Here is a 12,849-nt window from a genome sequence, read left to right as displayed (position 1 = left end):
AGACTATGGGTCCATAGTATATGGCTCAGCAAGACTGTCCTACATAAAACGACTGGATCCTATCCACATTCTTGGTTTAAGGTTGTCTTCCGGTGCTTACAGAACTTCACCAATAGCAAGTCTGTATGTGGAAACGAATGAACCTTCCTTAGAAGATCGAAGAACTGCACTAACTTGTACATACATCCTCAAAATGCTTTCTCAGCCCAAACATCTCTGTTACCCAATTGTCACGAAATGCCCATCCCGAATACTCTTCAACAACAAGCCTCACGCAATTAAGCCGTTGCTCTTGCGCTTTGAAGAAAAATGCCAAGCTCTGAACATACTAAATGAAATTAAAAATATTGCCCCAAGACACGAAGCGTTACCACCGTGGTACAGTCTCCCTACAGTGTGTGACGTCACACTAACACGCCTCAGGAAAACCTGTGCACCACATGACCATATAATACAAGAATATCTAGCACTACAAGAAAAATACAGAAATTATACTGCATTTTATACTGATGGGTCAAAAACTCATGCTCATGTAGGAAGTGCAGTAATACAAGGAAAAAATAAAAATGCAGTACGACTGCCCTCATGTGCTACAGTTTTCACCGCTGAGTGTTATGCCATTTGCGTTGCGGTACAGAAAATAACAAATGAAAACATCAAAAACAGCATCATTTATACAGATTCACTGAGCGTCCTTACAGCATTAACTCTTTCGTTACCACGGGAAAACGACCATTTTTCATATGTCTCAGACAAAAATTTTTTTTAGAAAAAGTGTGATAGATAAAATTATATAAAATGCATAACAATAATTGAGATAGAATGTGCTTTATAATGAAATTTGAACACATTCTGCTTGAAATGCTGTGAAAAAAAATCAGTAAACGACAAAAAAATTCAAATTCTTTCTAAAACATGGCATTAAAGTTTTAAAATTATAACTTGAATAGTTTTCGAGCTAGAATTTTTTTCTTTATGCCTCTTGAAAAGGCTCGTTTGAGAGTGCCCTTGATATGATTTTTACAGTCTAACAAAAAAAAATTGGAACTGTGATGTTATGCACCAAACGAAAGCTTGGTAAGCGTGGTTTAAAAAATACAAGTCAAAACTTATTTAATTTACGTCAAAAATTGAAAAAAATATATATATAAAACACATCAAAGTATAGGTGCGATATTGCGATATATAGTATGCGATAAGTATAGCTGCGATGTAGCTGCAGAATCGAAATTCGACGTTGCAACATCTTCGTCCGAGTCACTGCCGCTCGGAGGATCTTGAAAATCAGCTGCAGAGGCTGAAGAATCACGTGCAGCGGGACTCTTCCAAGCGCGCGACGCGCCCGACCTTGACGCGACGCCATTTTCACCGCGTATTATGTCACAATAAGCCTATGCTCCAAGGGCACTTCAAAAATGCACGACCGACGGGGAAATTACGAACTAGGCCAAAAATGGAACTAACCGTCTGAACAAACCAGATGCGCCCGCACAAGCGGACAGGAAAAAGAAAGCGAAACTATCAGGCCAACGTTCCGGGATCGGTTTGCGCAGTTATAGCATCTGAACCAAAATCCGACAATGCAAAATCGTCACCAGAGACTCTGCTACTCGTAGCATAGATAATAATTGCAGTCAACGCAGTAGAATTGCGCGCAGCAAGGTTTTTCCGAGCGCGCGCCGTCCGCGCACCCGACGCCATGCACGGAGCGTCCGCGCCGTACCCTCCGCTTCAAGGGCATTTCAAAAATTTGCGCGTCATGGGAAAAATGCACTCTACGCAGAAACCGAAACTGTAGTCTCTGATGGCGACTTAGATGGCGCCACATCACCGTAACGTCTATAATGAGGAGCTTCGGTTCGCACAAACAGACCGAACGAGGTATCTGAACGCACAGGCGAGCATTCTGGGCTCTCGTTGCCCAGTTTGAGCTTCGAAACAATACCTGACGATACAGCATCGTTGTGAGGGTCCGTGCTAATCGATACATCAAAAATATGTGGTGCAAACGCAGCAGAATTGAGTGGAACGGGGTTTTTTTTGAGCGAGCGCCATTCCCGATGATGACGGCTTGTTCGGAGCGTTCGACGCCGCACCCCCAACTTCAAACGCGTCTCAAAAATTTCCGCTTTTTGGCAAAAATATAAACTTAACAGGAAGTTGAAGTTCAATGTGTGAACAACAAACCGAATGACTCAGCAAGTCCGTAGCGGCCGCGGTCGCGCTGCCGTAGTGCTTCGAATTTTTCGATCACCAGTGATCGAAGCACAGTGGCGTGGTAACGAAAGAGTTAAACTCCAAAAGTGCCACGGAGCCACTGATAGGAAGCGTCATACACAACATAGTAAAGGTCATAACACAAAAATATGTTATAAAATTCTGCTGGGTTCCTAGTCACGTTGGCATTAAGGACAATGAGAGAGCAGACGTGTGTGCTGCACAAGCCAGAACCATGGAAATAAAACATGTGAATTTGCCTCCTAGGGATTACATGAAGTTAGTACGTAGCAAACTGAGAGCTAAATGGCAAGATTCTTGGGAAAATGAAGGAAACAACAAGCTGCATACTGTAAAGCCCATTTTAAAAGAATGGAAAGCATGCCGCCATAAAGAGCGTTTTCTAGAAGTAATTTTATGTCGTTTACGCATAGGTCACACACACATCATCCATAGCTTCTTATTAACAAAAAAAGACAAACCCGTGTGTGAAATGTGTGGTGAGGAGCTCACAGTAAATCACATTTTAATTTCTTGTTTGCATCTCCAAGAACTTAGGAAAAATTTTTTACTGTATTTTACAATGAACACATTCCATTTCATCCCGCATTGCTTTTAGGCGAGCAAACACTCGTCGAGTTTTCGCTTGTGTGTAAGTTTCTAAAGAAAGCCAATGTTTTAAATCTAATATAATATGACATCTATACACATAATATAACATCATCTAACCTTGCGTTTGGCGCATGATAGCCACAGTTGCTTATGCGCCATAAAACTCCATATAACTAACATATAACTAACTGGTCATCCACTGAGATACATTTTCAGTGGGGAATTAAGAGCGAAATTCTTTTTGATAATTGATGTACTGGGCAGCCTCGAACCATGTCTGATCGGTGCAAGAACATTAGCTCTTAGTGCCACCAGCATTGCTGCTCTGTGGGTGGAAGGTTTTATGACCGTGAAGGGTCTGCTCTTTGATGCCCTTTGCGGAATTGGAATTGATGGTGCACCTGTTATGACAAGAAAAAAGGATGTAGCTGTGAATTTATCGAGAAAAAAAAGCTATAACAGCTCAACCTAGCAGCGTGCCAGGCAGCCAAAGCATTTACACACGTTGGTAAGACTAAGGATCTGTTGCAGCAGCTAGTAATGGATGTGAAGTCTGTGGGGACCTTACTGATGATGTGCGAGTTTCTCCCATCGGTGGATAGGCTTTCAAGAACACTTCAGATGGTATCACTGCATGTGGACCTTCTGCAAGTACTCTCCAAACCGTGCATAAAGGCCCTGGAAATGCAGGCTAACATTCAGAGCTTAAAGGTGCACTGAAGAGGAATCTGAAGTCGTCTTTTTGCCGCGGGAACTCGATCTACACGTTCCCAGCATTCTTAATAACTACGGTTTATTGCCCTGTGTGGCTGATTTTCCTAATTAAATCGAATTAACATCCGGCTCCCGCCTTTTTTTTTTTAATTCTCCCTCGTACGGTGGGCGGAGTCGACCAACGCGTGGAGTGCCTTTCAGCCAGTCCCGCGGCGGCTTGCCGCTCTGCCATCGGCGGAGTAATACGTAATAGTCCGTAGAAGCAAATAGTCCGCGCGTATTTTTATTTCTGCGGGCTAATTTTGCGGCTATATTATCTGCGAATGAAACTATTTATTCACGGAAACCTAAAAAACAAAATAAAGCGAAAGCAAAGCCTCCACGGAGCTGGCTGCAAGGCACTCCACGTGTTGGTCGACTCTGCCCACCGTACGAGGGAGAATTTAAAAAAAAAGGCGGGAGCCGGACGTTACTTCGATTTAATTAGGAAAATCAGCCACACAGGGCAATAGATCGTAGTTTCTAAGAATGCTCCGAACGTGTAGATCAAGTTCCCGCGGCAGAAAGACGAGTTCAGATTCCTCTTCAGTGCACCTTTAAGGACTTTTTTGTCAGTCATTACAAACAGGTGACAGTCAGAGAAAAATGGAGCAATGGCTCCAGGGCACCAAAAGTACGTTAATCAACAAGCTAGTAGAACATAGATGTTTCAAAACTGCCCTCTATTGGGCAGTTTTCTATTTGTCTGCAGCAGCTTCAAAAGGATGGCAATGGAATCGAAATTGCCAGTGCTCTATAAAAGCTGTCCTACTCTCTGCAAGTCCTATACTCAGAACATGCTGGCAGAATGAATTTCTTTCATCAACTTTGAGCTTAAATGTGAGTGCTTGCAAAAGCTGACAGCAGCAGACTTGTAGCTTGACCTTAAGGAAGTGTTTCCTCTTACGGCTCACCTAGCTGGCTCATACTTTGAGCTCCATTCGCTCGCAGTAAGCTGTGACTTATCAAGGCACAACTGAAAAATCACCTCAAACAGAAGTCATCGGTCTGCCTCAAGCTGAAGAATCAGAGGCTTAAAGGGTAATTAGCAGTCTGAAATGCAGGAATAGTCTCTTGCGTTGTGTGGTTGCTCTACGTCTGTTGTCAGGAATCTGTGTACCCCTCCTCATTGTTTTTCGATGGCCACCTATGAACAGTTTCTGGGGAGAGCCCTGAATGAGAGTTTGGTTGGAGTAAGATTTCTCTCCTAAATTCACCTATACTCTGTTTCATACATCAGGGGCAATGCTGTCAAAGTTAGCACAGTTGTTTGTGCTTACTACATACGCAATCAAAAAGTATTGCGTTCCTTGTATAGTCAGCGGAAAATAATGCATGCTTTGCCTGCCATCTTTTTACATGATACATTGGTTATGAGCTTGATTACATGTGTCCTTATTGCTGACGATACGCTGTCACTTTCTCATGCTTTAGACAGCTCGGCCTCAAAACAAGCATGGAGTAATGCACTTCTCTTATTTTTTCGTGCAGACTACTTCCATACCTTTCACTGTGTTGCATCTGATGTATGAAGTGGAGTATATCACATGAGAAGCTGTGAGAGTATGCCATGGAAAACGGAAAATGAAATGAGTGCTTCAGCCTACACTTCAGCTAACAGCATTTCCAAGGATGCATCTTTCTGTACCTGTGGCTACTAACTGGTAGTCAAAGCCAACCAGAACAAGGGTTTTACAGTAGTGACCCCATCAGTGCACAGCATCTACTCCACTCCAGTAACAGTACAGTTCTTGAGTATGCATGGTCAGCAAACGTGTCCCTCAGCACCAAAACTTGACTTTTGGATGATATCCCTAATTCATAATCTTAGTGAGCGGAGAGGAATGTCACGTGGCTCTCGTATCCATTCACACACCTCTCGAGATGATTTGGGTATTGTGCTGACTTCCGACATTTTGGCTACTGACTACCAGATTCCGCATTACTTTTCTTTTATTATTTGAGTAATGCTCTAGGACACATTGTGTCGAAATTTTCCAAATCTGTTCTTGTCCTTTTGCTGTATTTTAATTTTAAACTGTGCTTCCGTCGACAGACTTCTATTGGCCCTTAAAACAACAAAGTCAAATGTCTTTGCTTTCTTCAGCTGTGAAACTTTAATACCTAATAGTTCATGAACCGACACGTGGAATATCCTACTAGGGTGTTTGCATATTCGGCAATTATCAATATTCGGCCATATAGTAAAGTATTCAATTCCATCCAAATGTTTGGTATTCGAAATCTCTTGGTGTTGATCTCTAGAGAATAACATTCCTAGAATACGTGCTGTGTGTGGTTTCGGACCAGTGTGCCATCTTCCAAGGTGTCGCCGTGGCTTGCGCGTAGCCAAAGCCATGGAAACTTGCCAGGCGTATGCGCTGCGTGTCTGCGCATGCGCGGCAGCTGACGCGAGCAGGCGCACGCATGGTGCCCTGATCTGTACCTGAGAGGTGTCTGCGCTCGCATTAGCCACGGTGCGCATGTGCCGTAGCTGGTACGGCGGCGTGCAGCGGTTAGGGCGCGCAGCTCCCTTGACTTCCATGGGACGAGTTTGAGCTGACTGCAGCTGGCACAGCCAGTCTTTGCGTGAAATTCACTAAGCAGGTGCGAAGGACAGCTAGCACGAGACACGTTGAGATTGGTGCCCTTTCCAACGTCTAACACAAGGGCTTCAGGTCAAATCATTGTTCGTGCAGTGAGGACTGGGCAGTATGGGGTGTGTTAGGTAGAGGAGCATGAGTGGTGCTCCAGCTGCGCCATTTGCGCCATTCTGATATATTTACATTTTGCTGCGCCAGTTTGCTCCAAAAGGGGGAAATTGATCAATATTGCACCTAGCTGCACCAAAAAGATGTCGTCACGAGACAACAACTATTTTTGGAACAATTCAGGCTTTCAGTTGGCAACCTACTAAAACGTATCCGTAGTTGGCAACCTAGGACACTGCTGGGCTCTGCCTTGTGGTAGAATTTAGCAGCCAATTTATTTGTGCACATGAAGGAAGGAAGGAACTCTGGAGAGGCGGTTACGTCACATTTTTTGAAGCCTGCTCCCTTCCTACTTGTCCACCGTCAGTGTGCTTGCGCGTGCGCAGCAGGCACAGCAGCAGATGACAGCGCTGCACCTAGCTTTACTGTCGGCTGCGACGTCGTCCAAAGCCACCCAGCAGCTCTTGCAGAAGCACATGACTTATGGCATACTTTTTTGGAACCGCGTGACTTCTGGCATACTTTTTGACCTGCTGCTCAGATATTTTCCTTCCTCCATTTTGACGCATCAGAAGGTTGCATCATGTCATTCAACCCTGAAGAAGTATCATCTTGGTTGAAGAACAAAAGCTAGGAGTAGGTCCAGTGAGGTCAGGCTTTGTTGGAACAAGGGAATTTTGACCTTGATGATTTACTTCGCGAGCTTAATGAACTTGCAAAAAATTCTGCGAAGCATTGAGATGCAGTTAGACCTGGATGTAACGAACCTCCTTATAGCTAATTCCTCGATATTACGAAGTTCGTGAATTCTCCAGCGCCGCCCACATTGAAGCACGTGTATTTCAGACCTCAGCAAAGGTGTTGTGGCGGTTGACCTTGATGTAATGAACTGGCTATGTCATCTATCTGTTAGTGCTGAGCCGCTCAAAATTTGGCAGAACTACGCAAAAGTTTCGTGATGATAAAGCATGAACTGACATGAGACGAACGCCGATCATGGGCGGCTCCAGTTGACACAATGCATCGTGCTCCAGCGCCGTCAGCTAAAGCCCCTCAATGAAACAAAAGTAGCGAAAAGCTTTGAACTTTCCGACACTCCTCCTCTCCTGGCGCTCCGCCGGAGAATCAAGCCTCCCATTGGCCGAGGCGCCGTAGACACGTGTTAGCGCGCGCTTTTTGGCTCCGCAGCAGACGCCGGCGCCATTGCCGGGGCTGGGAGTCGCGCTCCGTTTTCTGTGGTCGTTTTTCAGTTGTCAGTCGTGTTTTTTCTGATGATTTGGTGTGAAGCGCCAGCGTCTGCAGTCTTTCTTCGCACTAAATGCCGTTTGGCATGATTTTAAACAGACTCGTTCACTAGCGGGTACGAAAGCCGTGCTGAAGTGCAGGTTTAATGTTGCTCGCATTGCGCGGCGTGTCGGCTTGGTTGCAGTCGGGCGCGTTCGCAGGCTCGTTTGCATGTTGAGCCCCGCCGTTTACGTTGCTCGCTATGCAGGTCTAGGCTTGAAGTTGCGCGCATTGCTTGCCGTATTTGTGTTGCTGCAGCTGGACTCCTGGGCTCAAGAACTCGGTACTAAAGGGGCGGTACTCGCTGTTTGAGCCTACGCTGCTCATGCTGCTCGCGGTGCAGGTCTAGCTTTCATGTTGAACGCATCGCTAGACGTATTTGTTTTGTTACAGTTGCACTCCTTCACTCACGAACTCGACACCAAAGGTGCGGTACTTGCTGCTGAAGCTCCTGCTGCTCATGCTGCTTGCGATTAAGGTCTAGCTTTCATGTTGCACGCATTGCTGAACGTATTTTTCAAGCAGGGTTCTAAACCTAAATTGGGCGTTACTGTGCCTAGGCACATTAACGCACCTGTCGCTTGAATACTCGATATCTGCGTAGATAATACTTGAGAATGCAAGCAAGGACCTGTGTAAAACATAGTTTCAGACATTTTGTGGTTAGGCCGTCGTCGCTGCCGCGAATTCCTGCGAAAATCACGCTGCGTGGAGCTATGTAACCTGGATAGGTGGTGTCAAATGAATCACTAACGCAGGGGCACGCGCAATGATCCAGACCATTTCCAAAGTTCGACATTTGAAAAGCTCCTCATGGACTTTAATGCGGAGTCAGTTATGAAAGGTCACGCTCTATATTTTTTTTCGTGCCTTGTATCTCCCATGCCACAATCTCAATGCGGCCGAATCTAAGGCAGAAAATGCAACAAAAATCATGCCGGCGCGTGGTCCGCTGCGCGCCAAAGCGCGAGCGACGAGAAAGCCACTCGTCGAGCGATGGTGGGGCTCTAGTGCCGCGAACTCGCTCGCGCGCGCCACTTCCAACGTGTGCTCCGCAGTCAAAGCGATCAAAGAACAAAAAGTTTCTGTAAAGCAGTGCAACGTTGGTCTGGGCAGTTATTACAGTAACTGATTTTTCAATCTCTCATTTCATGATGTCATTTTGACCGAAGCCAAGGCAGAAAATGCAACTCAAAGTTCATTCGGGCGCACGGTCTGCCGGGCGCCAAAAGGCGACGGTTGGGAGCGTCTGCTAGCTTCTCCCGGCCTAGGTGCCGCCACCGTCAGCGCCCGGGAGAAGCTGAGAGAAGGAGCGCTAGCATAGGAGGAGGAGGAGGGAGGAGATGTCGCTACTTTTAGTTTATTTAGGGGCTTTACCGTGAGCGCATCTCCAGCGCCGCCGCGGTGACTGTGGTTACGGCACTGGGCTGCTGACCCGAAAGACGCAGGTTCAATCTCGGAGTCCTTCACTACGGCGTCCCTCATAGCATCTCCAGCGCTTTCTTTTTTGGAACATCATACTACGTGGCATTTCAGCAGTTCATGCTCAAAAGCAGCGAAAAACAATAGGGCATAGCAAAAAAAGAAATGACATGAGCAGTACGCGGCCATCACTGCTGTGCGGTTGCTTGCATGATTCCGGCGCCGATAGCTCTGTCGTGTCGGGAGTGGGGACGGAGGAGAGCGGCAGCGGCGCAAGGTGAGGAGCTCGTTTCCTAGGTCAACAGCGAGGGGAAGACCGGACGAGGGAACATGTGATGAAGAAACATGTAACATACCTCTGCAGTTGGCCTGCGGTGGCGACGCGCGCTCCGTTCCAGCTCGGTCGTGGTGCCCCCCGCCTTGCGCGAGCCGCGGTGGAGGTGACAGCAGCTGCTGCCACAGTGATCGCGAAAGGTTGCTCCACGTTTGACTCTTGAGCAACGCTGTTTTCTGTGAACGTGTACAAGGTTATTGCACCTATGTTTATTTCTCATTTTGGTTTCCATTCTGCAGTGCCCTTTTGACTCGTTTAGTGAAAACCGCATGTAAGGAAAACCTGGATGTAGCAAAAAATCTTAATTTTTTTTAATTTCGTTATGACCAGGTTTAACTGTAGAGCTAACATGAAAAAAAGATTAGCTCTAGTGAACGTGTTCTTCGGACCTTTAGTCAAGCATGCTTGGCAGAACTTGCGTGCAAGACAGTGTGAGCATTATTAAAATGTTTTGTCACTGTTTTTTTGTGAACACCTTCCTCTGTTTTTTTTTTCTTCCTTGCTACATATGGATGAACCTTATCACATTAGGAGCAAACTCATCTTTGTGACTCCTTTATTCCGTTCATCCTGCTCCCAAATTGCTCCAGGATTAATGTTGTGATACAAAGATGCTCCAAAATGGATATTTTTTTGCTCCAAAGATTCCTCCAGAACTTGAATTGGCTGGACCATCACTGGGAGCATGGTTGCACACTCTGAAAGAGGAGATCTGTTTTGTGGTCGGATTAGCTGGGCTCTATTGTTCTGAAATATGTTGCTCCAGTGCCAAGATTCTTCTGGAAAAAACTGTTTCCAGCACAATGTCGGTGCATTTGTTTGTATGGAAGTGGCTTCAGCAGCCTCTCTTTGTGTGCAGGCGGCGCTCCTGTAGGCTCCAATGCCCTTGGTGTGCTGCCTACGTCGCCGGTCACGTCTCCCAGCGTAGCTGCCCTGGGCAGTACCACCTCAACATAGGGGGCAAGGTTCACCGAAGCAGACTGCCCCTGGGGAGTGGGCGCCTGCCGTTGGGAAGGCGGAAGGGAGCACCCGGCACGCCGTGCTGGCCGCCCAGCATTCGCCATTTATGATGGCTTCTTCCTTCCCCTCTTCCCACCACCCATGTCAGCAGACCAGTCCCAGCATGGACTGCAACCAGGAGCAGCCCTCTAACCGATGAAAAAAAAACTGTAGTCTGTCAGGACCAGGGTGTGGGCTAGGCACCATTACTTTCCTCCCTTTTTTCTTCCATCAGGCTCCTCACCACCCTCCCCTTGATTTTCGTTGTTTTGCTGCTACCCTCTCAAGCCAAACCTATTATGTCCCTTTTGTGTCTCGTGTTTGCACATGTGATCAACCTCCATATGGAGCGAGAAAACTAGCTGTTTCGAGCGTCATGCAAGAGTGTGCAACTAGAGTGTAGATGCAGGACTCATTCATTAGTCTTTTTGTTGTTGTTTTCTTGTTCTTCCCCTCGCCCTCCTTTTTCCTCTCATGAGCCCATGTCCCTCCTCCTCCCCTGCTTAATTTGTGCACAACTGATTGTTCTGATAGTTTTGCAGCCATGCTTGTGTGGTGCTGTCCCCACTACCCCCCTTTTTTTTCTTCTTTTTCCACAATGCATCCGCGACATGGCTGTGTGCGCACAGAACTCTGCTGCAGGTTCCCTCTCCTTTTCCTTCTGCTCCTGATCTTCATTGCTGCCATCATGAAATGCTTAGCTTTGCTGTGCAGCACAGTGTTCAAAATCGCGTGTGACTGATATTCCCAAGTGCAAATTTTGTTCTCCCTGCCACTGAGTGAACTTGATCCATTTCATTTTGGTGTGCGCTTTGATTGCAATGGGCATCTGCCAGCTGGTGTGTGTGATATCGGCTTCATACGGTGGGAGGATGAAGCAAGCAACATCAAATAAACTATCCTTCATTTTTTTTTTCCTGGTCACGGGTTGTAGGTTTTAACATTTCCCATGTCTGATTTATTTTATTTACGTGTGTGTGTTACGCAGGGATTGCAAGTGTTGTGAAATGCTTTGTGTGTAGGCGAAGTGTCTTGCCAGGCCGGTTCCAAAGAGTTTTGAAAGTGCCGATGAGCTCGAGCTTCTGCCTATGCTTACCCCCTCCCCCCTCCCACAGCTATGCAGATGCCGTTGCAAAGTCAATGGGCAGCTGACAATTGTTCAGACTTTTCTAAAGAATCTTTGCGATTGTGATGTGGATATAATTTGCAATGTGCAAACGTTTGCGCTTGGCTAATGAAATTGTGAACGAAGACTGGCATTGACAAGCTGAACAGGACCAAGTCGTCACCCTTGTGGTGTAGTGAAATAGCAGAGTTGAGAACTCTTGTGAAATTGAGGACATTCGTACCCTGCAAGAGTCCTGTCTGGTTTGTACCTGCCTTTATTAAATTGCAGTTGAGTAATCTAGCTTTTGCTGTTCAGAAAGCCTTTCTTGGGTTTTGCTATTTTAGATGTGATTGGTCAACCTTACTTGCGTCGTGCATGCCAGCAGTGTTCTTCTGGACCAGCAAGGCAAGCGTGCGTTGAAATACTGGCTAAAGCTATAGCTTTTTAGCCTGTTCTCTCTGTTTGGGAAAGGATGTGTAACATTTGCTGGGTAGTCCATTGTGTTTAAACTCTATTCCGGCAGTTATGACTGCCTTGAGCATTTCTGGTGTGTTAAATCGGGTAGTTGGAAGGAGTGCACCTAATGCTGGGAAGGTGGGTAAAGTGCATAAGGTTCTGCCGGATGGCCTTGCCAAAAGTTGGAGGAAAGAAAGAATGCATGGCAGTGTGAAGCCAACAGCTTGTGCATTCTTGGAAACTCCATTCGCTTTTAATTCAATGGATGAAAGCATTCGGTTGAAGTCGAACGAAGGAACACATTCCATTGCATCCTACCATGATTGTGGGAGAAAGTGCAGTTGTTGGTCATGTGCAGGGTTCCTAGAGGACGGAAACTAAACAAGCTCGCCGATTCCAGCCTTCTGCCAAACTGCGCCAACCTGATAAAAATTGGGAAAATTGCGCCAAACCCTCAAACGCTGCTTTCACATCGGGCGGCGCCATCGATTCGGGCAGATATAACCGTAGTTGTCGCCGTCTGAAAATATTACGGCGAACGCCTTTGGCTCATCATTCCGTCCGTTACACTATAGCTGTCAATCATCCCGATGACGTCAGTGGTGTAATGCCGTAACCAGAAATCGCTGAATTCATTGCGGCATAGTATGTCGTAAGCATTCATTACTCATTAATTGGCAGTTCCGGCACTTGGTGGCGCTCCGTACTGCGCTTGGTGGCGCCACCCGTAAACGGCATTTAATAGGCAACAGAAACAGCCAAAGTGGCGCAGAAGGGCTTTCGCCTCGCTTCTCTCTAGATCGTTCAAGTGCCCTCTGAATTTTTTTTTTCCGGTTCATTGAAGCCCACTTATAACAAATATGTCTCGCGTGGCATTCGTTTCTTATGTCCCGAAGTATGTAACCCCTCAAGAGAAAAGTGTATAACAGCTGTATCTTACCGGTACTCGCCTA

The 12,849-nt window shown here is 46.4% G+C and overlaps 1 protein-coding gene across 6 annotated transcripts in view; it reads left to right on the top strand.

The window, feature by feature from the left end:
- CkIIalpha (casein kinase II subunit alpha) overlaps positions 1–11,740 on the top strand; it is a 50,069-nt gene extending 38,329 nt beyond the window's left edge. For all 6 annotated transcript variants that reach the window (XM_089580324.1, XM_089580321.1, XM_089580318.1 and 3 more), the window contains one exon: positions 10,193–11,740. In XM_089580324.1, the coding sequence (XP_089436450.1) occupies positions 10,193–10,290 (98 nt within the window). In that variant the 3' untranslated portion in view covers positions 10,291–11,740. The remainder of the gene's footprint in view (positions 1–10,192) is intronic.
- The last annotated feature ends 1,109 nt before the right edge of the window (positions 11,741–12,849 follow it).

The sequence above is a fragment of the Amblyomma mixtum genome, chromosome 3, assembly GCF_055824585.1.
Source record: "Amblyomma mixtum isolate Tamu chromosome 3, ASM5582458v1, whole genome shotgun sequence".
NCBI lineage: Eukaryota > Metazoa > Arthropoda > Arachnida > Ixodida > Ixodidae > Amblyomma > Amblyomma mixtum.
Note: the sequence above shows the minus strand (reverse complement) of the source record. Positions and strands in the feature narration are given on the sequence as shown.